Genomic DNA, 27,790 nt, shown 5'->3' with positions numbered 1-27,790 from the left:
CAAAACCGACAGAAGTTGCGTCATTAAAACATTAATGGTTGATTGCTACTAACGTGGAAATAATATAAAATGAGAAAATTGAAAGTACTAGCTTATTTTAGTCTTTCATGATTATGAGAATGAAATCTGATTGTTTTTATTTGACGTGTGAGCTGTTCTGTGAGAGACTAGCAATATCACGAAACATATACACGCAGGGCAGAATAACCCCCCTACTTTAATTCAGCTTGCTCTGCGCATGCGCGAATCTGGCAGCTTGGGCGCCCCAGAAAAATTTTTCAGAGTAGCATGTGGCTACTTGCTGCTACTGCTCATACGGCAAACAGCCACGTCTTGACGTTACAAGTAGCCAGAAGCGGAAGAAGGCACTGCTCATACGGGAATTCAGCTCTGCGCATGCGCAAGAGCCCGCTGGCAACTGCTCAAACGATTTGTCTACAAAGTAGTGGTGGGCAGGAAATCGCGTATCTGTTAGAAATCGCAGTGACTGAGAAGTCACAGATATCACAGTAGCAACTTTACAGAATCTAACTGCGATTTCAGTCACAGTTAGCAGTCGCAAGTAGTATTTCACATTCAAAGACGTGAGCCATCTATTGGTCGAATTTAGCACTGCTTTCTGCGATTTCAGTGACAAGTCGCAACTAAGAGTCGCAAGTAGCAACTAAAAAGCGCGGTTAACAGTGGCATCTGTTGGCCGAAGTTCGTACTACGTCCATCTCTGCGGTACGCTATGGAGTCTAACTGCGATTTCCGTGACAAGTCGCAACTAAGAGTGGCAAGTAGCAACTAAAAAGCGCAGTTAGCACTGCCATCTGTTGAGCAAAGTTTATACTACGCTATTCGCTACCGAGTCAAACTGCGATTTCTGTGACAAATCGCAACTAAGAGTCGCAAGTAGCAACTAAAAAGCGCAGTTAACATACTTTTCCTAGTGTCATCTGTTGACCGACGTACGTACTTCGTTATGAGAGCCTTGTGCCTCACGAGATCGATGTGCTGTGTGTGCATATGAAGGGCTTATTTCAATAGTGGTACAAGTCCATTTTTGTTAATTTTGAGATATAGAGTCGTTAAGTTAAATGAGTGCTGAAAAATCTGCAGTTGAGATACCAGAAATATTCAAGCATATGGCTTCTTGCTAGAGATGAACCTTTATTTATGTTTGTTTGAATCACTAATTTCAGAAGCATTATAGACAGAAAAGTGTAGGTAATGGACTTGTACCACTATTGAAATAAGGCCTTCATATTATATGACGACATGCACATTCAGCATCAGTTATGGTTGGTCAAATACTGCTGTGACTCTGAATGTATTATATTAATAAGAAGCAACATTGCCTTTTTCTCCTGAAAATATCAAGTAACGTAACAAATGTGTTTGATTCTGCTTCCAATATGACAGTTTTGGTTAATACTCCACATACCTACAGGACTTTGCAATGTTAACACAGCAGAACTCAGACATCTGTATAAGTGTAGAGAAATGAAAACAGTCATGTGAATGCCTCACTTATGTTCCGACACTGCTCAAGACTCGGGAGAAAAGTTTTACACCTGGTGTTCTACATGGCAACTTCACACACAAGAACTTTTTGCCGACACTACTACCACCTACATAAGTAAGCTTTTCCTGTGTCACTTTCAAGTAATGCACTTAAGCTATTCCTGATTTAACTGGAAGATCTGTACTTCCCACTTTCATATCAACAGCCTCAAAATGCATATTGTAGACTTTGGGATATGTTACAGGTCAGTGTCACACCAAGATTGTGGAGAAAGGGGGGTGGGGGGCGGCACCTCGGTATCCAACAAGTGTTTACCAATAAATAAGTGGCGGAAAATTACGGGTATAGGACGGCTTAACATGTGGAAAATGAGATTTTTATTATTCACTCAATGTATTTAACATTTATTATTCCTTTAAATCGCACAACAACTTCAATAAAACACTTTAATCAGTCACACACTTATTTCATAATTATTTCACTTTTAAACTGCAAATCCTCTAAGAGCTGTCTTGAATCTTCACGAGTCTCTCTCAACAGCCTTGATGTGGATAGATATGTACAGCAACCAGTAATCAGTCAGAACCGCGTCTGCAAAAACACAAGGATTATTAAACAATTTTTGCTGTCACTTTACTAGCAATATAATTGACAGAGTAGATTGCTAATATTTGCTATATCACATTTGCTAATATTTGCTATATCACATTCGCAAGAACGATCTCACTGAAGTAATTAAGTCCATCAAAACGCTTAGAAACTAACCTCTCGTCTGACGAAAACGGTCTAAAGACTGGCAATTTCTTCAGCTCTGTTGACAATGATATTTTGAATTATCACTTTACTGAGTGACTGAAATGTAGTTCAGGTACCTATGAACATAACAATATGTTAGAATTCATTTTCTAAACAGGAACTATTATGGTACTGTGCGGCTACTTACATATTAATTACACTATTAATATTTTCACAGTTGTTTCTTTAATACAAAATTAAAGCCAACGGAAGAATAAACGTAAAACATACTTACCAATGACAGGTTTGTTGAGATGCAATTTTCTGTGTGGACAGATGTAACTTTTTCATACGGTAGTACGTCGCAGAAGTAGCAGAAGTCGCAGAAATCGCGGAAGTAGCAGAAATAACAGTGGCGGAGGGATACGCGACTTAGGTTCCTTAACTGCGACTCTTAACTGCGACTAATCGCAGTTAAGAATAACAGATACTGAAAAGTAGCATTCACAGAAATCACTGATATCGGAAAATCGCAGTGTAGCCCATCACTACTACAAAGTTATCAGTACCCAACGAGTTAAAACTCGTTGCCAGTACCAGTCTCAGAGTACATACAAACCTGTGATGCGAAGTTCACGGTAGGAACTAAATTGAGTGACATTTTACTGATGGCAATAATTGTAGACTGACATAACTTTGCAATAAATTCACATTAAAATCACCAACAACCACTATTTCATTTTTTTATCAGTGAGATAGGACAACGGAGCTTCCAGATTTTTAACGAAGAGGTGGAAGTTTCCTGAGATGCTCTGTATATACTTAGTATTATAAAACACTTCTAATGAAATTATACAAATGTCTAAATGGATCAGTAACGTGCACTGCAATAAATACTAAGTTAATTGGCACCAGATAACTGTCTTAGCGCCTGCAGACAACATCAGGTATGGAATGTTGGTACAACTGTAACCCTGCCAGCTGTGGAACAACTTTGGTGCAGATAGTATTTTGTCAACATGACTATAAACATAACCAAAGAGAAATCGATAAGTTTAGGAAAGTTGTAGTGAAAAGCGAAATGCATATTCGTTCTCGTGTATCATAATGTCATTGATATAGGTGTACTAACAATGTGGTTTTTTTATTTATTGAGTTGGTTTGCTTTGTTGGTGCAAGTGTGCTTTGTGACTGTGGCTGTTGGTAAGTGAAGAACTGTTTATTTGTTGGAGTTGCTTTCATAATACTAAAACTGTTAAGTAAGCACTCACATAATGTTAATAAGAGAGTTTACTTCTAGTAGAGATGCGGAGCGTAGTGGTCCGACATTCCTAGGTTTCCTGTAATAGATGGAGTGGAAGGGACACTTCTGCCCATGCCACTTTTCGTGACCGCTGTGGCTTCTGACTACCTGGTTTCCTTAATGTTTTGTGTGGCTTTTGCTACGTCTTCCCAAAATAGATTTCCCCATATGTTTCAACGCCATCATTAACAATGAAATCAATTTACCTGACACATAATTTATTAGTAGTTTAATAGAAAATTCATGTAATACACCGGACGAAGTTCTGTAGTGGTTAAAATGGTGAGTTTGAATTCGGAACGAATGGGTCTCCAATTCTACCTACCGCCATCCAGCGTGTACATTAAACCCTTATGTTTCCATTATTAACATCTCTTCCCCGTCCCTCTTCCTGGAGGCCTTCACACTGGAGTATGGACCTTCATTCTGAAGCGGAGACAAAAATCCAAATTCGAAATTATCTTTGTTCCTCGTATTGTTGGTATGTAAATCACAGATTAAGTATAACTGATGTTTTGTTGTTAGCATCAAGTAGCACTACACTGCCAATGTGCTGGAAAGAATTTCGAAGTCTATGATGTGGAGTTATTAATTTTACTTGGTGCTCTTATTACAGGCTTCGGTTCATTTAATACTGCTTCTGAAGATAATTCCATAAAATGACAGAGTGAGAGTATGTTAAGTATTCTAGTGTTCAAGTAGTGCACAAAGTGATAGGTACTTCAAGAAGAAAAACTTTCTTAACTGATTTCCCTGTTTATTTTGAAAAATACAGTGACAAGACTGTGTTGTTGTTGTTGTTGTTGTTGTTGTTGTTGTGGTCTTCAGTCCTTAGACTGGTTTGATGCAGCTCTCCATGCTACTCTATCCTGTGCAAGCTTCTTCATCTCCAAGTACGTACTGCAGCCTACATCCTTCCGAATCTGCTTAGTTCATTTGTCTCTTGGTCTCCCTCTACGATTTTTGCCCTCTATGCTGCCTTCCAAAACTAAATTGGTGATCCCTTGATGCCTCAGAACATGTCCTACCAACCGATCCCTTCTTCTAGTCAAGTTGTGCCGCAAACTCCTCTTCTCCCCAATCCTATTCAGTAGCTCCTCATTAGTTATGTGATCTACCCATCTAATCTTCAGCATTCTTCTGTAGCACCGCATTTCAAAAGCTTTTATTCTCTTCTTGTCTGAACTATTTATCGTTCATGTTTCACTTCCATACATGGCTACACTCCATACGAATACTTTCAGAAACGACTTCCTGACACTTAGATCTATATCCGATGTTAACAAATTTCTCTTCTTCAGAAACGCTTTCCTTGCCATTGCCAGTCTACATTTTATATCCTCTCTACTTTGACCATCATCAGTTATTTTGCTCCCCAAATAGCAAAACTCCTTTACTGCTTTAAGGGTCTAATTTCTTAAGTGACAAGAGTGTAGGTGTCAAATAGTGTGCATCACATCGGAAGGCATCTCAGTTTTGAACTGTTTGCATGGCCACTCTCCAGTAGCCTCTGGCAACGAATGAGACTTAGTCCTTCACTAGGTGCCTTACTGTGAGTAACAGAGGAGGCAATAAATGCTCTCCTGTAGAGTGTGACTTGGTTATACTTTGCTGCTGATGCTATTTTATTCAATGTTGCATGCACTTTGTATGACATGACAACATGGAAAGTATTTACCTTTTCTCTACCACCATGCACAAAGAAACCTCACCCCCTTCCACACTTTTTCTCAGTTCAGAGGTTTCTTCCGCACTGATTGTGTTGTCTCTGATTTAGCTTCTTACTCATGTAGCTGCTAGGGTACTTCACGCATGACATTTACTGAAATGTAATATGTGACAACTGATCTTTATTTCTGGTGCCAACTGGTCATCTGTATTTGTCTGAAACAGTATAGTACAAATCTTTGTGAGACCAGACCCTACACTGTTCCTTGTAAACCAATCAGTTCATTCCAATTGAAGTCAACCAATAAAAAAAAATTAAAAAAAATGTGAAGTGTGATGATTTAGGATTTCATAATTTTTTCCAACTTTCAAAAAAAGCTAAAATCCAAATTAAGATTTTTTGGACAGTATATTTCTGAATTATTAGTTTGTGAATTTTCTAAAAGTGTGCAATTTCTGCCACATTTTGAAATCTTAAACTGACCATATCCCTAACTATTTTGCACACAGAGGTGAAATGCATACCATTTTATTCAGTTTATTAAAAGCATTGAAATGTGTTCTATTTGACAAAATTCATTAAAATTCTAAGTTTTGCCAATTTTTTAAATTTAGAATTATTTTCCTTTTTAGTTGTACACTGTCAGTGTGTGGCAAGTTTCATGTTGGCATTCCAAATGAGGCATATTGAAAGAACAGCAGGAAATTTATATTACAAATATATAACGAAACAAAAACATTCACATCTATTGACAGTAATTCACTTCATTGGAGATGAAATGTTTAGAAAAAACTAGCAAAGCACTGGTGTGGCAAATGAGAGCAAGTTGGTGCATACATGTGTAACTCATTAAGCATGCTCAGGGGGTTTGGCAGAAAACTGCTGTTGTGATGATTTGAAATGCTTAATAGGGCAATAAAAGCACATGCTGGAATGCAACAAGTGGCAACCACGAAGTGTATAATCCAACATGTGCCTTTCAGTTTTTTGTTGGGTTGTTAAACACTTTAATTCATAGCACTCATACATTTTGGCCACTTTGTTACCGGTTAAATAAATGCACCTAAAATAACAGTTGAGGTTGTTTTCTTAAACATTGGTTGGTTGGTTGGTTTGGGGAAGGAGACCAGACAGCGTGGTCATCGGTCTCATCGGATTCGGGAAGGATGGGGAAGGAAGTCGGCCGTGCCCTTGTCAGAGGAACCATCCCGGCATTTGCCTGGAGTGATTTAGGGAAATCACGGAAAACCTTAATCTGGATGGCCGGACGCGGGATTGAACCGTCGTCCTCCCGAATGCGAGTCCAGTGTCTAACCACTGCGCCACCTCGCTCGGTCTCTTAAACATTCATAATAATCAGTTGTGGAAATGCAATATTAGCTTCCTTCCAATTGTTTGAATGGGGAAAAGGAAATATGGGCAAAATCGAAGATTGTGGTATCATCTGCTGGCTTTGACACACTGCGTCATCAAGGGGGCGGACACTCGGTTTCAGTATGGCAACCATGATGGCACTCGCTAGACACATGAACAAATACAATTAATTTAAAAAAAATTAATCGCAGAATATGAAACTGTCAAGACAACTGGAGGGATATAGGGAGTTTTGGGCAGGGACATAGTAAGTATATGACAGTTGTAACAATGGAGACATACCAAAACAAATACTAACCCAAAAATGAAGCAGAAACTCTTATCAGATATTTCACACATGACCTTTCTAGCTGAGATGAAGTCCACAATACCGTGAACCCACACATAGCTGTAAAACCTGGTATCCTAAATTTCACTTGACCTATGAAGCTAAATGAAATCCATGATTCCACAAAGCCACACAAAAGTCAATAATTCCAGTATCTAATATTTCACTTGACGTATGTAGCTAAAACAAAGCCCAAGGTACCATAAAGCCTAACATAACTAATGTAGGTAAAACAAATTCCACAATACCTACCAATCACATTCCAAAGCAATTACTAGCAACTAACAACCTAACTCAAAAATACATAAGAAAATGTCATCAACACTGTATTCAATATGCAAGAAACACACGCTTAACCCCCACCCGCCACACACACTCTGTATCGTATATACTACAATGAAATCATAAAAATATATTTGCCAACAAAAGTCAGCTGACACCCACATCTATTGATAGCAAAAATGTGCCATTAACACAATCTCCCCAATGGCCAGTGTAGACTTCTCAATCTTTGGTCAGTTTCATACCTTCTGCACAAATGTAACGCTTCAAGTAATTGACAGTTAAACTTAATAACTGCAGGAATTTAATTATGGTCAACAATTCGAGCATGCAGAGACCTACCCATCAAATTTGTTATCCACAACTAATAAGAAATGAGACATAAATTGAAATCTCGTACCATAAACAACACACTGCACCAATAATTCCACACCCAAGAATGAACTATCAACATCAAAATAACTCTCTAACAAACTGCCACAAACCCCTCCGATATTATTCTCGCAAACAGCACTCAAGGAGTGCAGTGAGTCACTGATATCACAAACAATTTAGAAAGATAAATATCACACACTAGAGTGCACCACCACTTAACATCAATACACCCTCTACAAATGTGATCCATTTCAAATATGCCACGCCTTCTTGATGTCACACAACACAACACATTTATATCATGGGTCATAGCAGACATGTGTTATGCAAACTTCGGTTGGCCCTAAGCATGCCCTCAGTCACTTTTTTGTTTGTGACAGATTATGAACAGGCAGCATATGAAAAAGAGTTTGGCAAAAAGATTTTATGAAGCCATAGCAGTCACAGGGACTTGGCAGTAACATGCATTTATTCCTATGAGCATTGCCACAGGTACAGCAAGAATTGTTTCTGATTTTAAGGATTTTGGGGTTCATAAAATTCAAGTGAGTCCAGATGCAGATAGCACGTTTTCGAACAAATTGCAGTACGTGTTGCTTGTGCCTATGACAGTAACTTGTGGGTGGCTTGTCTGTCCAGAGATAAAAATGAGAAGTAAACCTTTAATTTATGCATCATCGTGGACTGCTTCTTTCTTTTCCGTAACCAGGAAAACTTGATAAACGGCCGTTCCGAAAAAAGTCTTAATTTGTATACTAAATTATATTACTGCCATGGAAGAATGTAAAGATTATCAGATGAAGAGTTGTGGAAGATGTAGATGTAGGATTATACTAGAAATGAACATATTGTTACATCAATAATATGGTATTATTGCTTGGGAGAACTAGGTTATGTTATTTAAGAGAAAACTGCAATATATCAGCTTAAATTAATAGGACTGTCATTGGATAGCTATAATGTCTTACTTGGTGAAGATAATAAAATGTTGCTCATTGTACTGAAATAAAGCATTGTTAAATCATAACAGCTGCACCATTGTTTGATTAATTATATTGGGTACATTAATTTAATGGTAAAATAAAGGCATAATTAACTAAATTATTCATAGTCTTAATTGATGATTTGTTATTATGGTGTATGCTAAAATATTTTCAAAGTTAACATGGGAAAGCTGTATCTGAAGTTAAGTGTGTGATTCTAATAAAGTAATATATTGACTGCCACTGAATAAAAATTAATAATGATTTGAGCTCCTTGTTTGATTTTAGACGTGGAAGGATTGCAGTAAAATTGGTAATAAGTTCAAAGGACTACAGACTATGCACAAGATGTTGCACTTATCAGCAAAATAAAATTTATTTTAACATGTTCCCACTGGAATAGCATAGCGTCATGATATTTGGCAAGCACGTGACTTACATAAATTTTAAATTCAGCATTGCTTCATCAAATAGCAAGTACTTTGAAAGCTTACTAGAAACTGGATAAAATTTTACAAAATTTAGGTCTGTAAATCATACAGCCTTGAAGATTTGGTGGTTCAATGTAACAACCATTGCGTAATTTGGAAGTTTTAAAAATTTATTAGTAAAATAATGAAAGGTCAAATTTTTTTTTTAATTTATGATATTTCATGCAAACACTGCTACTACAAATGTACAAAAAATTATCAAAATTTGGTATATTGATAACAAGACTATTTTTTGATTTCCCATTTCCTGACCCACTTGTAGACCCACTCAGTTGTAATATATATTGGGTTTGATATGGTTCAATTTGGGCCATTAATTAATATAGTTGTCATCGGCAAACATTAGTTTTCGAACATACTTTAAAGGCATTGGTGGTTATTTATTTAGGTTCAGAAGAGGAGTGACCACATTACAGAATTTTTTTGAGACTTCACATTTATTTTTTCTCACTGTGAGTTAAGTTTCATTCCTTTCCTGGTTATTGTTGTGACCCCTCTGCTTTCTGTTATGAAAAGATGGCTCTACCCAAGCAAGGAGGGCACCAGATTAGTACTCCACATTAGAATTTTATTTTCTACATTGCCTTCTTAGCAAAGTTGTGAAGTATCCCAACAAATCAGTTTAAAGACTTAGCGGTATTTCTTCAATGAGTCATGTTGATGACAAGCTCATTGATTTTCAGCCAGATTGCAGCAAACTTTTTATTTTTATTTTTTTTTTCAGTTGAGTATTAAAAACCACAACATTTCAACAAGTGTCTTACCAACTTGAGATATTACAGATGTTATACAAGAGGTGAAAATACCATTTCCTCTTGGTATAGGTGCCAAAGTCTTGTGAGGTTGTGCCAGAGTAGGAGGCTGCTTTCAGTCTGTGCATGGGCATTCATGATCCATCTTGTGCTGTCCACTGTTGGACACACTAGAAGTGGATAGATGCTTATACAGTATCCCACGCCAAACTGAGTTAATAACCCTAGTCTCTGTTGATCAATGGATCCTAATGTTTATCGATTCTTTTATTTTGCCATCCTAGTAAGTGCTGGCTTGGCACAGTAACTTTGTGTTCTCAAACTCAATTGTATGTTCTTCATTCCGGCTGTACTTGCCACACCTTATTTGCCTTTCTGTTCTAGGGACACATGCCTAATATATTCTTTGCTTCCATTTACAGTGATTCATTTGCCTAGTATATTGGTGACCCAACCTCACCAGCAGGGTGAGGAGATAGCAATCCCCCCCCCCCCCCCCCCATGCCACACACACACACACACACACACACACACACACACACACACACACACACACACACACACACACACAAACAGGGTTACATTTGCAATATCTTTACACTTTGGCAAGAAGATGGTGTGAACAACAGTGGTTCTGCTGCTTTCAAGTCGTATGTAAATCATTTATAAAAAGTGAGAATAACCAAAGGCCCAACAGAGGGCAATGAGGTGCTCCATAATTAACTTTCCAGTATCCTGAAAAGTAATTCTTATTTTCTTGAGATGCTGAGTCGCAGATAGGCACAACAAAAAGACTGTAACAAATAAATAGGCTTTCGGGTAGTAAGGCCTTTGTCAAAAATAGAACTCACACACACACACACACACACACACACACACACACACACACAGGCACGCGCACACAAATGCAACTCATGCACGTGACCCCAGTCTCAGGCAACTGAAACCACACTGCCAGCAGCAGCACCAGTGCATGATGGGAGTGGCGACTGGGTGGGGGTTAGGAGGAGGCTGGGGTGGGGATGAGGGGTATAGTATGGTAGGGGTGCCAGACAGTCTAGTGCTGTAGGTTAGACGGAGGGCAGGGGAGAGGTGGAAAGGGGAGGGTGGGGGGGGGGGACTAGCAGAAAAGGAGAGAATTAAAAAGACAGGGTGTGATGGTGGAATGATGGCTGTCTAGTGCTGGAATGGGGACAGGGAAGGGGCTGGATGGGTGAGGACAGTGACTGACGAAGGTTGAGGCCAGGAGGGTTACAGGAACGTAGGAGGTATTGCAGGAAAAGTTCCAACCTGTGCAATTCAGAACAGCTGGTGTTAGTGCGAAGGGTCGATATGGTGCAGGCTGTAAAGCAGTCATTGAGATGAAGGATGTCATGTTTGGAAGCATGCTCAGTAACAGGGTGGTCCACTTGTTTCTTGGCCACTGTTTGTCAGTGGCCTTTCATGCAGACAGATCTCCTGTTGGTTGTCATGCCCACATAGAATGCAGCGCAGTGGTTGCAGCTTAGCTTGTAGATCACATGACTGGTTTAACAAGTAGCCCTGCCTTTGATGGGATAGGTGATGTTTGTGACTGAAGTGGTGTAGGTGGTGGTGGGAGGATGTATGGGACAGATCCTTGCATCTAGGTCTATTACAAGGGTATGAGCCACGAGGTAAGGCGTTGGGAGCAGGGGTTGTGTAAGGGTGGACTAGTATACAAGGTGTTTCAAAAAGAATATACGTATTTCAAATTCATATATTTATTAAACTTTAAGACATACGAATATGAAACTTTACACACATATTTGAAAACCTCTCAAGTTCAGATTACCGATGTTCAATATGTCCTCCATCAGCGACATGAACAATATGACATCGAAACTCAAATACCTCCCATACTCGGGCAAGCAAGTCCTTCGTCACTAGTGTTATGGCAATACGGATCCGGTTCTTCAACTCTTCCAGGTTCTGTGGGAGTGGTGGTACATAAACGTTGTCTTTGACGAAACCCTACAGGAAGAAGTCAGAGGGTGTCAAATCCGGTGACTGTGGAGACCATCTGAGACATGCTAAGTTGCCAGCTCCTTGATGACAAATCCAATGGTTCGGTAGAGTTTCGTTCAGATATTCACGCACTTGGCACCTCCAGTGAGAGAGTGCCCCATCTTGTTGAAAAATGAAGTTGTCTTCGTACTGCCTCAGAAACGACCTGTTTTGTAACATAGCAAGATACTGCCGACCGTTAACCATGTTGCCATCAAAGAAGAATGGGCCGTAAACAGATGATCGGGATATCGCACAAAACACATTGACTTTGGGTGGATCTCATACATGTTCAATGACTGCATATGGGTTCTGTAGGCCCCAAATTCGAACATTGTGTTTGCTTACCTGACCACCAATGTGAAAAGTCGCTTCATCACTGAACACAATGTGTTGTGCAAAGATGTTACCATTGTCAGTAGCATCAAGAATCTCATTACAAAATGCCACACATTTGCATTTGTCATCAGGATGCAGAGCTTGAAACATAACCAACTGACGCCTCAAAACGCGCCAAAGTGTTGTTGTAGGTAGTTCTAACTCCCGACTGGCACGATGAGTTGGTTCTGCAGGACTATGTTGGAAAGCAGTTTGAATTTGTGGAACATTTTCTTCATGAACGTAGGACGGCCAGGACTTTTTCCTTTAGATACACATTCTGTATCTAGAAACTGTCGATACCATCTGCAAATGTTCCACCCATTTGTAGGATCAATTTGGTACTTCAGCCCGAAACATCTTTGCACTGTAATCACGGAATTGCACTTTGCAAACTTGAGAACACAAAATGATTTCTGCTGCAGAGTAGCCGTTTTAAATATATGACAATTACCAAGCAAGACAGAAGACAACTGGCATCTAGTGGCTATTAATATAAATGAAACTATGTATTTGTTTCTCCAATAGCCGAGCCGAGGCGCAGTGATCGATAGTTTGGACAAAATAATACTTTGTAATACGTATATTCTTTTTTAAACACCCTGTATTGTGTAGGTTTAGTGGATGGCGGAATACCACTGTGGGAGGGGTGGGAAGGATAGTGGGCAGGACATTTCTCATTGCAGGGCGCGACGAGAGGTAGTCGAAACCTTGGTGGTGCTGAATTACAAGTGGAATGTTCCTCTGTCTGGACTGGATGGTGGTACTTGGGAGGTGGTGGGAGACTGGAACGCTAGGGGACGGGCTATTTGATTGTGTAAAAGGTTGGGAGGACAATTACTGTCTGAATGCTTCAGTGAGACCCACAGTATGTCTCGAGAGGGACCGCTCGTCATTGCAGATGCGACGACTGCAGGTGGGTGGGCTTGGTATAGAATGGGTGGCAGCTGTCAAAATAGAGGTATTGCTGGTAGTTAGTAGGTTTGATGTGGACGGAGGTGCCGATGTAGCCATTTTTGAGGTGGAGTTCAACATCTGGGAAGGTGGCTTGTTGGGTTGAGTAGGACCAGGTGAACCAAATGGGGGAGAAGTTTTTTAGGTTTTGGAGGAATGTGGATAGGGTGTCCTCTCTCTCAATCCAGATCGCAAAGATGTCATCAATGAATTTCTAACCAGGTGGAGGGGGGGGGGGGGTTAGGATTCTGGGTGTTTAGGAAGGATTCCTCTAGATGGCCCATGAAAAGGTTGGCATAGGATGGTGCCATGCGGGTGCCAATGGCTGTACACCGGATCTGTTTGTAGGTATTGCCTTCAAAGGAGAAGTAGGTGTGGGTGAGAATGTAGTTGGTCATGGTGACTGGGAAGGAGATTGTTGGTTTGGAATCCATTGGGTGTTGGGAAAGGTAGTATTCAATAGCAGTAAGGCCCCGGGCATTAGGAATGTTAGTGTAGAGGGAGATGGCATCAGTAATGACGAGCAGGGCACCCTGTGGTAAAGGGACAGGAACTGTGGAGAGCCGATGGAGGAGGTGGTTGGTATTTTTTATATAGGAGGGTAGGTTCTGGGTAATAGGTTGAAGGTGTTGGTCTATGAGAACAGAGATTCTCTCAGTGGGGCACAGTAACCAGACCCAATAGGGTGTCAGGGGTGGTTAGGTTTATGAGGTTTAGGAAGCATGTAGAAGGTAGGAGTGTGGGGAGTGGTAAGGGTGAGCAGACAGATGGACTCCAGGGAGAGGTTCTGGGATGGTCCTAAGGATTTGAGGAGAGGCTGGAGATCCTGCTGGGTTTCTGGAGTAGGGTCACTGTGGCAAGGTTTGTAGGTGCAACAGCTGGCAGAGTCCTCCCAGGTAATCCCTGCGGTTCGAAACAGCAGTGATGGTGCCTACATCTACATCTACATCGATACTCCGCAAGCCACCCAACGGTGTGTGGCGGAGGGCACTTTACGTGCCACTGTCATTACCTCCCTTTCCTGTTCCAGTCGCGTATGGTTCGCGGGAAGAACGACTGTCTGAAAGCCTCCGTGCGCGTTCTAATCTCTCTAATTTTACATTCGTGATCTCCTCGGGAAGTATAAGTAGGGGGAAGCAATATATTCGATACCTCATCCAGAAACGCACCCTCTCGAAACCTGGCGAGCAAGCTACACCGCGATGCAGAGTGCCTCTCTTGCGGAGTCTGCCACTTGAGTTTATTAAACATCTCCGTAACGCTATCATGGTTACCAAATAACCCAGTGACGAAACGCGCCGCTCTTCTTTGGATCTTCTCTATCTCCTCCGTCAACCCGACCTGGTACGGATCCCACACTGATGAGCAATACTCAAGTATAGGTCGAACGAGTGTTTTGTAAGCCACCTCCTTTGTTGATGGACTACATTTTCTAAGCACTCTCCCAATGAATCTCAACCTGGTACCCGCCTTACCAACAATTAGTTTTATATGATCATTCCACTTCAAATCGTTCCGTACGCATACTCCCAGATATTTTACAGAAGTAACTGCTACCAGTGTTTGTTCCGCTATCATATAATCATACAATAAGGGATCCTTCTTTCTATGTATTCGCAATACATTACATTTGTCTATGTTAAGGGTCAGTTGCCACTCCCTGCACCAAGTGCCTATCCGCTGCAGATCTTCCTGTATTTCGCTACAATTTTCTAATGCAGCAACTTCTCTGTATACTACAGCATCATCCGCGAAAAGCCGCATGGAACTTCCGACACTATCTACTAAGTCATTTATATATATTGTGAAAAGCAATGGTCCCATAACACTCCCCTGTGGCACGCCAGAGGTTACTTTAACGTCTGTAGACGTCTCTCCATTGATAACAACATGCTGTGTTGTTACCAGCCTCTGTCAGCAGGTAGGATTATAAGGCCGAGATCAGTTTTTAGATGATGGACTGAGGTTCTTTCTGTGGATGTAAGGATGGTTTGCATGTTGAGGGATTTGGGGAATGATGGTGAGGCAAGGTTCGGGTTTAAGAAATTCTGGAAAGTTAACAGGAAGTAGTTTGGGGGCAGAGGGGGTGGATCATGGTTGGATGGAGGACTGAAATGAGTTAGGCAGTGATCAGTATTGGTGTTTGGTTGAGTCTGATTGGTAGGGCTGGTGGCAAAAAAGAATTTCCACTGTAGGGACTGGGAGAAGGAGAGAAGCTCTATGACAAGGTGTGCATGATTGAATTTGGGAGAGGGGCAAAAGGTGAGGTCTTTGGAATGGGCTGATTTTCTGTGGGACTAAGGCTTCTGGAGGAAAGGTTCATTACTGTGTTACGGGTCTGTTTAGGTTCTGGATTCTGTGCGTTGGTGGGAGGGAGTTTTGGAGGGTGGGGTAAGTGTAGTAGGTCTGCAAGACAGGGTTTGTCAGATATGAGGGGACGTGGGGGAAGTTTGGAGGTTGTTGTAGAGGTGGTGGACAGTGGTACTCCAAGGCAGGAATAGGACTTGAGCAGGGTGGAGAACTTTATGAGGTGGCATTGTGCATGTTGCTCAAGTTCCTGCAGGGCAAGAGTTTAAATGTGTGTTATGGGTTCCAGGTATTTAGGATTGCATAGCAGTCTTTCTGTTGTCCCTGTCTGCGACTCAGCATCTCCGCTATATGATGACCAGTATCTTTCCTTTTCATAATATTGTTACATTCCATCTTGGATTTTCCACTGTTTGATCTTATTTTATTGGCATATTTCTACCATGTGTTGCATGCTAGAAAGGTGTGACTTAAGTCAGTTGTAGGAAAACTTCTTTGCACTTTCCTAAGCAGCAGACTGTGACTGATCATATCACATGAGATCAAATGGTTTAGATAGATCTAGAAACAGCCCACAGATTGAATATTTGTGGAATCTCCATGGGGTTAAATTATTGGAACTATTGTCTGCCAGTGAAGTAAATAGTGTCTGCAGAATGAATATAATGTATCTGTACTTTCTTGGTTATTAGCAGGTGCAGTTTTTTCTGTCACCATGCTGAATTAGTTATTGAAATTGGTGATGCAGTAATGCTTGCTTTTGGAACTTGAGACTCATTTCTCTGACAGTGGAGGAGGGTGTAGTAGATGAGTTACCAAGCAAATCAATTCTAAGGACACACACCAGGAAAAGATGAGAGAGATATTCATAAAGTGTGAGAAAGATTTTTATTTTGGATGCTGCCTGTTTTTAATGTACAGGGAAGTTTTTCATTGAAACAGCCCAAAAGAAGTCAAAGCACAAATCTGAGTCTTGCGTTCATCCATCAGTGAAAATCAAAAAATGGCCCTTCAGTGCTTGGTCCCTTGATATTAGTACCATGCCGGATGAAGAAGTTGCTCACATTTAATGGTGTACAGCTTTAAACTGGGCTTCACATTATGTGACATTCCTTGTGTTCTAAAAGGAAAAAAAGAAGCAAAATAGCCTCTGAACTTTTTATTTTAAGTCCAGTAAATTAGAAATGTAAATATGAAATAGTTGGATAATATAACAGGAAAAAGGTGTGGCTAACGTGATGATACGTGTTGAAGGGAGTCCAAGAACTACTGCTTCTAGCATGCTGAAACTAAATAAACTGGAACAAGGCTGATAGCTCGGCTAATGGGAAAAAAACACACATCGAATCTTAAGCCCCCTGAGATTTACAAGTAGTTACAGGATTGGAACAAGGTATATGTAATAATTCTAGAAAACACATTCAGTTATGTGATGGAAGGAGCAGTTGGTCTTCATGTGTACTCCATAACCCACCTTATTGTCTGTATGTGCGTGCATGTCCATGCTTGCGTATGTATGTAAGTGTGTGCCACTGTCATTTTGTTGTAAGACGAGTGACATATTTTGAGCACCTAAAAACTCTTTCATCCTCCTCCCCCTATTCTCTGAATGTTGGAGCTGCCAGTATTAGGAGCTTTTAGCTTCAAATTTTAAAAAGTTGTGAACCCATTTTTCCAACTAGATAACCTTAGGAGTGAAATAAAGTTTTCTCATGCTGATGACATGTTACATGTATTCAATATTTGTGCCTCTCCAAGATGTACTGGTGCTGAGCAAAACTGTACAACAGCCAAGAACGTGGTTTTCTGTTAGGAAGAAGTGGGGCTTAAATCCTTGTCAATTCATCTAGATTTCTGTTTGTCAGTTTGGTTATCACTTTTTTCCTAACTGATCACAGTGTTGAACTCCAGATTATGTAGATGAAGTTAAGGTTCTCGTCATTTTTCTTGCAATCCATTGAAAAGGCAGCTATATCTGTTATATATTGAAGAGTTATCCTGTGACTAATTACTTCCTCATTGCCTTCTCTTTGGCTGCATACCATGTTCTTCATTTGCTTTGACTCCTGCAACTTAGAACTTTGGCTGAAGCTCAGAAACAGAAATTTGCACACGTGTAAACTAATGCTAAGACTTCAAGCTGTTCTTTGTCATGCCCAAAACAAAATTTTTGCTACTGTAGTCCACAAGACCTGCTGCCACACACCCCTACTTTTTTTCCTGCGTCTCTTGAAGATTGTCAGAAAGTTGTCCCCAGTCCATCTTATTTTACATCTAACTTGTTTGTGGGACTGTTACACTATTAAACACAGGTTCTGCTTCCACTGGAACCAATCATTTTCATTGTGAAATGTTATGTGCCAGGTGAGTCACCCTTGAAACTATTACAGATAGTTGTCACTCATCAAATTCTTTCATTGACCACCATTCTCCCTTTGTCTGTTCTAGTGGTATTATGCCTAGGAACACCACAGAAAAAATGTTACACAGTGTCCTTGCTGTTTGAAGAGCTAGTAAATCTTAGTTCGGGCTGTTGCATAATAGTGTTCTCCACTGTAGCAAACAAAACCCCAATTGAAACACTATATTAAGAAGTTCCTTACACTGTCTGTTGATGAACCCTACTGGTGCCTGTTAAGAGAAGGCCCAGACAGATGGTGGTTGCAGTGGAAGGTTTCACTTCATATGGTGCCTGATAGTGGATGTAATCAGTCAGCTGCTTGTGTTGTCTCCAGAACTGGTACTATGCTGCACATTCAGGACACAGCTACAATTCTCACTTAGCTGAACTCTGTCGCCTATATAGGCTGTATGAATGTAAACTTCTTGTAAGTGTATTCACATAAATTGTTCGCTTGTAAGTGTATTCACATAAATTGTTCTCTGTGTCCAGCATTGTTGTTTTTGTGTTGTTATGTGTGTACACTATAACGTACAAAATATGTTCTCATGAATATGAGGGCTGTGAAATTTTGAACGTATGTAGAAAATTAGGAAATATGTATCACATCTCATTTTTACAGCTGCTGGACTGTATTATCTAGCGGAACTTGTGGAAGAATATACCGTCGCATCAAAAAAAGTAATTTGGTGGATGATAATTGTAAGTCAAAATTTGATATTACCTCATAACATTAACACTACACCTACAAAGTATGTTTGTTGATTTTTTTTAATTAGCATTTTTAAGTTATTATTGTTTTATTACTAGAAGAAATAGAGCCATAAGCCACTTTTACCATAGTTCTATTTATGTGAAGACACATTTTGGGCTCTCAATGATCTTAAATTAGCATAATAAATTTATATCTTTGTGAGTACACCATTTTTATTGACTGCATTTTGAATTCTTCGGCTGTCTTTTGTCCTGTAATTTTTGGCTCCTTTTTCCCACTTCTACGTGCATAGCACCAACACTTCAAGCCTCACTGGTACAGCACAGTATTCACCATGTAGCTGATTACTGCATTATAAAAAAAAGTGACTGGCTGCTCTATTTATTCAAGCAATTCAATCGACAGCCATGGATCGTATCCAACATTAACATGAATAAATTAGCTAATTGTTACTGTAGTCATACTGCATCTATAATTGTATAATCAAACAAGTAATCAGTCTTGTAAGTGCAATACTTAATGGAGAAAGGTAATAAATGAATGGGGAAAACACTTGCAACTCTGGAATTGCCTAACTATGATGTTTTGCTATTTAAGCGAAAATGAACACAATATGGAAGGTGGGGTGTTTAACACAGTGCTAATCAGGCCTTGAAGTCTTCAGTAGAACAATAGTTCATAAGAAAACCAAGCTAACATGACATGCTGTAAGTCATTATACAGCCGACAGTAGCAGCTGTAGGCAGGAAATCGTGAAATGCCAGAACAGTTAGTTTCTGCTTGTGGAGAAAAATAAGCAAAGGGATAGAGAAGACATATAAGTGGCTTAGTTGCAAGTACTGAAAAATGGAATGAGAGGCAACAGAGTTTAGTGGGAAGATGGTAGTGGGTTACAAGCTACTCAAGATCAAAATTTAGTGAACAAAGCAGAAAATAAAAATAACCAACAAAATGACACTTAAAATTTGAAGGTCGCTTGTTTGGTCAGAGAAATCAGAATCTAAGATAAGTATTCAGAAGATGTAAATGTTGTTTTTTTTCCAGCAGTCAGAGGGAAAGGGGGGGGGGGCGGGAGAGGAAATAAGAACGTTAAGCATACAGTTGGTCAAGAATGGAAATAGCGTCAGACGATTAATTCCACTGATGGTACTACTGGTAATACTATCATGTGAGCAGAAAAGAAGAATAAAACATAGCCATGGCAACAGCACAGACTTGGGAGACTAGAAACAGGTTAGTTCACATTAACAGAGAGGTCACCTGATCAGAGTGCAGATTCAATTTGGAGAATGTTTGGTAGGATATTGGGTACTGCTTTTTGTAAGGGAGATTTTCAACATAAACCTTGGTAATAAAGGTATTCATGAACGAATGCATTTTTACTGATTTTGGAATATGGTATATTCTGAATATAAAGAGGGGAGACATCCAGGAATAGTAAAATTGTGTGCAAGACCAGGGCATGAACACATGCATTTTCCAGGCAACTGTCTTGTTGTCTGGCATTTCACACAGCCACATTAAAAGTTTCAATGTGCCAGTACCTCTCATTTAATGTATTTAACTACCATAAGACTATGGGTTGCCATCCACTTCCTCTATTGCTGATTACATATTTTGAAGAATTGCCAGCAGTTGCATCTGCACCATCCCCCAGATCCCCATGATTTCATGCTACTTTCTCAGTCTTTCAAGTCAATGAAAAACATTAAAGAGGAATACATACCCTTGCAAATGGCTTTCCTAGAGATGAAGAAGCATTTTGGCATGTTCCACACCATCTGTTTTGATATATTCTCTGTGACAACAGATTGGCTATTCATCTTGTTCTCTGGGTTAAAATGTTGTAAAGAAAACAGTAAACTACTTGTGTTGTCCATGTGGCCTAGACATCAGCTTCACAGTGACAGGTGGTATGAACCAAGGTTCCTCAGTGTCACTGCTGCTCATCTTGATTGCAGACACAATCACATCAGACCTGCCACAGAACGTATCTTTGACCTGGTTCCACACTGATGCCGCTCACTGCCACGATTGCTGCTTGTCACGGGAATTGAAGCAGCCTGTGCAGGCATGGTATGAAGTGTTAGACTCACATTGAATGTTGCAAAAATTGAGCACTTGGAAACAGGTTTGAATTCTGGAAACCTCCATATCAGATCACAAAATCAAAAGAAGGTGGACATATTCCAGCAATTTTTAATTATTATTTTTATTTATTTTTGAAAGAGATTTCCACCATTTGACTGTTAATTGTTCATTCATTTCGCACAATCATGATTTCGGCTTTTTAGCCATTCTGAACTACATGTTAAAATATTAAAATAAGTCTGGCCTTAACATACACTTAAGAATGGCAACAAACCAGAAATAAAAACCATGCGAAATAAATGAACAATTAACAGTCAGACGGCGAAAATGTCTTTCAAAAGCTTCTATATGACTGTGGGCCACCGCAAAGGGAAGATATTCTACTATCATGCAATCCATCAGCAAAGTGATGACAAAATTGAAGGCCTCTGTGAGGGGGAGGAATTGTCTTATGACATGATAGAAGATATTGGTGTGGATACAGAAGAGGTAGGGGGTCCAGTATTAGTCAGAATTTAAAAGAGCTTTGGAAGACTTGAGATTGAATAAGGCAGAAAGGATAGGTAACATTCCATCAGAATTTCTAAAATCATTGGAAGAAGTGGCAACCAAAGTTGGAGTGTAGAATCTAGAGACAGGCAACATACCATCAGACTTTCAGAAAAATAGCATCTACACAATTCTGAAGATAGAAAGAGTAGATACATATGAGAACTGTTGCTCGATCATATTAACAATTCATGCATCCAAGTTGCTGAAAAGAACAACATACAAAAGAATGGAAAACAGAATGGAGCAGATTCGTTTGCCACGAAGACCTAGGCTGTAGGGAAGGGACCGTTTGATGTGGAATGGGTGGCAGCTGTCATAATGGAGGTACTGTTGCTTGTTGGTGGGTTTGATGTGGACGGATGTGTGAAGCTGGTCATTGGACAGATGGAGGTCAACGTCAAGGAAAGTGGCATGGGATTTGGAGTAGGACCAGGTGAATCTGATGGAACCAAAGGAGTTGAGGTTGGAGAGGAAATTCTGGAGTTCTTCTTCACTGTGAGTCCAGATCATGAAGATGTCATCAATAAATCTGTGCCAAACTTTGGGTTGGCAGGCCTGGGTAACCAAGAAGGCTTCCTCTAAGTGACCCATAAATAGGTTGGCGTACGAGGGGGCCATCCTGGTACCCATGGCTGTTCCCTTTAATTGTTGGTATGTCTGGCCTTCGAAAGTGAAGAAATTGTGAGTTAGGATGAAGCTGGCTAGGGTAATGAGGAAAGAGGTTTTAGGTAGGGTGGCAGGTGATCGGCGTGAAAGGAAGTGCTCCATCACAGCAAGGCCCTGGACGTGCGGAATATTTGTGTATAAGGAAGTGGCATCAATGTTTACAAGGATGGTTTCCGGGGGTAACAGATTGGGTAAGGATTCCAGGCGTTCGAGAAAGTGGTTGGTGTCTTTGATGAAGGATGGGAGACTGCATGTAATGGGTTGAAGGTGTCGATCTACGTAGGCAGAGATACGTTCTGTGGGGGCTTGGTAACCAGCTATAATGGGGCGGCCGGGATGATTGGGTTTGTGAATTTTAGGAAGTAGGTAGAAGGTAGGGGTGTGGGGTGTCGGTGGGGTCAGGAGGTTGATGGAGTCAGGTGAAAGGTTTTGTAGGGGGCCTAAGGCTCTGAGGATTCCTTGAAGCTCCACCTGGACATCAGGAATGGGATTATCTTGGCAAACTTTGTGTGTAGTGTTGTCTGACAGCTGACGCAGTCCCTCAGCCACATACTCCCGACGATCATGTACCACGGTCGTGGAACCCTTGTCCGCCGGAAGAATAACGATGGATCGGTCAGCCTTCAGATCACGGATAGCCTGGGCTTCAGCAGTGGTGATGTTGGGAGTAGGATTAAGGTTTTTTAAGTAGGATTGAGAGGCAAGGCTGGAAGTGAGAAATTCCTAGTAGGTTTGGAGAGGGTGATTTTGAGGAAGAGGAGGTGGGTCCCGCTGTGACGGAGGACAGAACTGTTCCAGGCAGGATTCAATTTGGATAGTGTCTTGGGGAGTTGGATCATTAGGAGTAGGATTAGGATCATTTTTCTTCATGGCAAAGTGATATTTCCAGCAGAGAGTACGAGTGTAGGACAGTAAATCTTTGACGAGGGCTGTTTGGTTGAATCTGGGAGTAGGGCTGAAGGTGAGGCCTTTGGATAGGACAGAGGTTTCGGATTGGGAGAGAGGTTTGGAGGAAAGGTTAACTACTGAATTAGGGTGTTGTGGTTCCAGATTGTGTTGATTGGAATTTTGATGTTTTGGGGGGAGTGGAGCTGGAAGTGGGAGATTGAGTAGATGGGAGAGACTGGGTCTGTGTGCAATGAGAGGAAGTTGAGGTTTGCTGGAAAGGTTGTGAAGGGTGAGTGAGTTGCCTTTCCGGAGGTGGGAAACCAGGAGATTGGATAGTTTTTTGGGGTGGAGGGTGGCATGCTGTTCTAATTTGCGGTTGGCCTGTAGGAGGGTGCTCTGAACAGCCGGTGTGGATGTGGGAGAGGAGAGATTGAGGACTTTTATTAAGGATAGGAGTTGACGGGTATGTTCATTGGCTGAGTTGATGTGTAGGTGAAGGATTAGGTGGGTGAGGGCAATGGATTGTTCAGTTTGGAACTGGTATAGGGACTGATGGAAAGAAGGGTTACAGCCAGAGATGGGAACTTTAAGTGTGAGTCCTTTGGGGGTAATGCCAAATGTCAGACAAGCCTGAGTAAATGTAATGGGAGCGTAATCTGGCTAGGGCGAAGGCATGTTTGTGGAGGGAATGTAAATAAAACTTAATGGGATCTTTGTGGGGAAGCTGTGAGGGTGACATGGTATTAGAAGGTGGAAAGTGTAACATGAAGCTGAAATGAAAATGAAAATAAAAATATATGGGGAGAGATAAAGGTGAACTAGAAAGCAACTGGAGGTCTGGTGTGAAAAAAGTCGAAAAAGTGTTGGTTAAAGCTGAGCTATGTTGATCCTCTGGTGAACTTGGGTTGGTAAACAACGATGTGCACAAAGGTTAGGTGGTTCTGTTTCCGCCAAAACACGTTAAAGGGTGGAGAAATTTGGGAAAATTTCGAAAAAACTGCGTGTAAATGTATTAAAAGGAGTGGTTTTGTGGTGGCAGATTATGAAAATGAGGCTAACAATTGTCTGGCGAAGAAATAACGACGCTAAAACCTGTGGGAAGCGGCTAAAAATGGTCAGTGATGTGGGAAAAATGGAAATGGAAATAAAGCGAAAGTTATTAGAACTAGCCGAAATGGTTGTTTAATAGGTGAAAGGAACTGTTTGTGAACTGGAAACGGTGGATTCTTACTTTTTAGACCTTGATGCCTCATATTTATCAGATTTCTGATAAATATGAGGCATCAAGGTCTAAAAAGTAAGAATCCACCGTTTCCAGTTCACAAACAGTTCCTTTCACCTATTAAACAACCATTTCGGCTAGTTCTAATATGTAAGAAACACGTGTATCATTCTGACAAGTAAAAAGTATGTTTTAAAATTTGAAGATGATGAGTGGGTTGAGAGGGAGATTTATTTTTGCGTGTAATACCACTCCACATTGATTCTCCTTAGCAGTTCAAAAGAAATATCAGCAATTAAGAAATATGTATGTAATGTTGCAGTTTTTATTCTGCACTTAGATGATGTTGGTCATTTTTAATATCTACATCTACATCTACATCTACATTGATACTCCGCAAGCCACCCAACGGTGTGTGGCGGAGGGCGCTTTACGTGCCACTGTCATTACCTCCCTTTCCTGTTCCAGTCGCGTATGGTTCGCGGGAAGAACGACTGTCTGAAAGCCTCCGTGCGCGCTCTAATCTCTCTAATTTTACATTCGTGATCTCCTCGGGAGGTATAAGCAGGGGGAAGCAATATATTCGATACCTCATCCAGAAACGCACCCTCTCGAAACCTGGCGAGCAAGTTACACCGCGATGCAGAGCGCCTCTCTTGCAGAGTCTGCCACTTGAGTTTATTAAACATCTCCGTAACGCTATCACGGTTACCAAATAACCCGGTAACGAAACGCGCCGCTCTTCTTTGGATCTTCTCTATCTCTTCCGTCAACCCGACCTGGTACGGATCCCACACTGATGAGCAATACTCAAGTATAGGTCGAACGAGTGTTTTGTAAGCCACCTCCTTTGTTGATGGACTACATTTTCTAAGCACTCTCCCAATGAATCTCAACCTGGTACCCGCCTTACCAACAATTAATTTTATATTTTATTTTTTGCATGTGTAAGTTAAGTGTGCCTTGTGATGAAAGCTAACTGAAGTGTGAACATTAGTTGTGATATAAATAAAACTTGAAAATGCAGTTTTATTGATAGAGGGTTTATATTAAGGTGTGGGGAGCATATGAAGTTTTCCAAAGGGATGTGTCAGTTTGGCATCGCACAAGGGAAGTATGGAGTTCATCTATCACAAACAGCAACACTCATGTACACATTCAGCAATCTATTACACTGTTAAACATGGTAAACAGGAAATTAATATTTTCTTTTAAAGGTGGGAAGTGAACTGGTAGCAGCAATGTACCTCTTGGGAACATCCCATGTATGCCCTTTGGAGAGATCTAGCTGGCTTCCCATGTTGCCTGTGTGGTCAAGTATTATCTTCTTGTAGGACAATGCCAGAAGGTATTGGTCTGGCATAAGGATTTCCATAAGCATCATGAATATTTTTGTTATAGATGTGCACAGTCACTGTCCCATGTGGAATGACATGGAGCTTCATTTAAAGATCTACCATGCCATACATAAACATTACCTCATTCATCTGTTTCACTGAAGTTCGACGAATGATACTTAGTTCAAGCTTCTTGGCAAGTTGAAACACATTTGCCCTCTCTCTGCAAGCAAAATTGAGACTCTTCAATTGATCTGAAATCTGTTGTACACATTGACATGCTCACATCACAGACAAGTCCCGTGACTTATTATGACTGGCACATGCATGACTTACCAAGATGTACTTACAGTTCTTCATGGAGCCTTCTGTAAATGGTGTTCGGTTATGGCTCCCTTCTGGTTGCTGCATTGAGAAAAAGAGTGTAGTTGATATGGGAATATAATCGTGTTCCTTTGAGCCCTAAAGAATACCATCCAGTCATTGCCATGTGCTGCTGTCTTTAAATGGCCATGCTTGTATCTTTCTCGAAGTAAAAGCTTGAATTAGAAACTATCCCACAGTCTGTTGTAACTGACAAGAGGTTAGATATATAAGCACCTCGTCATATTGTCTGCCTACACTATATAGAGCTCCGTCACTGTTCATCAGAAAAGTGCTGCCTCACCATAATTTAACTTTATCTCCCCCCCCCCCCCCTCCCCCACGCGCACACACACACACACACACACACACACACACACACACACACACACACACACACACACACACACACACACGCTCACAGATGGCCACAGTCTCTGGCTGTTGAGGCCAGACTGTGAGCAGCAGTCCATGATGGGAGAGGCAACTGGGTGGTGGGGGTGTAAGGAGGAGGCTGGGGGAGGGGAGGGGGAGGGAAAGCAGGATAGGGCTGGGGGATGGTAAGGTGCTGCACGTGGGAGCATACTGGGACGAGGTGGAGAGCGGCTACAGCAGCTAGATGGAGTTGGATAGTTAGGTGGGGAAGGGGGTAGCGGAAAAGGAGAGAAGTAAAAGGACTGTGGATGTGTTGGTGGAATAGAGGGCTTTATAGTGCTGGAAAGGCAACAGGGAAGGGCTAGATGGGTAGGAACAATGACTGATGAAGGTTGAGGCCAGGAGGACTTTGGGAATGTTGGTTTTATTGCATGTAGAGTTCCCACTTAGTAGCCGTTTGCCTTCTGTGTCTTCTGTGTTGATTGTCCTTGGTGCCGAAGTACTTGCTGAATAAATAGGGGGTGGAAGTGCAACTACTGTCTACTGTAAATGATGTATCCGACAGATGTACATTTGCATTTCACTGTCATTTACTTTCTCTTTTCAAAACCCCCCATATACACATTTATATGGTCAATGCACTATTGCTTAACTTTCTGTAAGCCTCATTAATAGTTTGCAGGCGAACACCCACATACTGCTAAAATAGTTAATTCTTGAACATCTACGAGCAGTAAAAAACATAACCACACAGTTCAGTCTTTCAAATAAACTTAACAGGCATTTTTATTGCTTTAACACACAGCCTATTGGTGTAACACTTATTTCACTGTTAAGTTGATGCATTGTTGTTGTTCTAACCAACACAGGTTCCTCGTGTGAAACTTGTCCGTGGACTGACTTGTCTCGTGATCAAAATTCGGGCTCTTATATATCATCATAATAATAGGCACTGAAGTAGGTTTGAAGTTAAAGTTACAGAAATTACGATTAAAACTTAACTCATTAAATTAACTGAATACATCAAAACATTGGTTCTTGTAACAGTTTCTTCTACTGCAGGAGTTAGGCCAAATTATTTGTTTAAATGATGAAATTAACATATATAGTTATGTAAACAATACTTTTGACAAAATTGTTAATTACTTTGGAATTAGTGAAGGGCTGGTTTTGCTAACATGTTTTCGAATAGAGCCAAATAGATCCTTTAAGACTGCCATTGTTTCGTCTCCCAAATGTTTATATTTGTTTATACGTCACCAGTAAAATTTAAGTTACGTAAGAATTACTGATTTTGCCCTATAATAAAGGATACTAACTAGGAATGGTCAAAATAATTTAGAAAATCAATTACATCCCTAAAACTAAGCACAAAATTAGATCTGGTTTTATATTCTTTAAAACTGAGGGCCAATCTTTCTCTTGTATGAAAATGCAGATTATACTCTCTTATGTTAATGGTAATTAGTTAAAACTGAAAAAATGAATTTTAAAGAGGCAGATCGAAAAACAAGAGGGGAAGTAAAACTATCCCATCTTGCTTCGTCACATCACTCCCTCATTGGATTGACCAGATAGATATTGCAAATGGCTAACTGGACAATTCAATGACCACAAGTGACGCCAGAAATTGGGTTTAAAATCTACACACACAAAAATATTACATAAGAAATCCTTTAAAAAACTACAGTGCATATGAAGGGCTTTTTTCAAT

General features: G+C 40.6%; 1 protein-coding gene and 1 long non-coding RNA gene across 2 annotated transcripts in view; one reads left to right on the top strand and one right to left on the bottom strand.

Annotated features, from left to right (window-relative positions):
* Window positions 1-1,898: 1,898 nt before the first annotated feature.
* LOC126459847 (uncharacterized) lies at window positions 1,899-2,668 on the bottom strand. Its single transcript, XR_007585931.1, has 3 exons — window positions 2,541-2,668; window positions 2,276-2,382; window positions 1,899-2,101 (listed from the first exon to the last, which is right to left on the bottom strand). It is a non-coding gene; the product is annotated as an uncharacterized LOC126459847 (long non-coding RNA).
* A 568-nt stretch (window positions 2,669-3,236) lies between these two features.
* LOC126419248 (protein TEX261) overlaps window positions 3,237-27,790 on the top strand; it is a 66,511-nt gene continuing 41,957 nt past the window's right edge. Inside the window, exons 1-2 of the mRNA XM_050086407.1 lie at window positions 3,237-3,448; window positions 18,490-18,569. Coding sequence (XP_049942364.1) covers window positions 3,379-3,448; window positions 18,490-18,569 — 150 coding nt within the window. The 5' untranslated portion in view covers window positions 3,237-3,378. The remainder of the gene's footprint in view (window positions 3,449-18,489; window positions 18,570-27,790) is intronic.

This window comes from Schistocerca serialis, chromosome 1 (genome assembly GCF_023864345.2).
Source record: "Schistocerca serialis cubense isolate TAMUIC-IGC-003099 chromosome 1, iqSchSeri2.2, whole genome shotgun sequence".
Classification (NCBI taxonomy): Eukaryota; Metazoa; Arthropoda; class Insecta; order Orthoptera; family Acrididae; genus Schistocerca; species Schistocerca serialis.
This window is presented reverse-complemented; position numbering and strand designations above follow the sequence as displayed.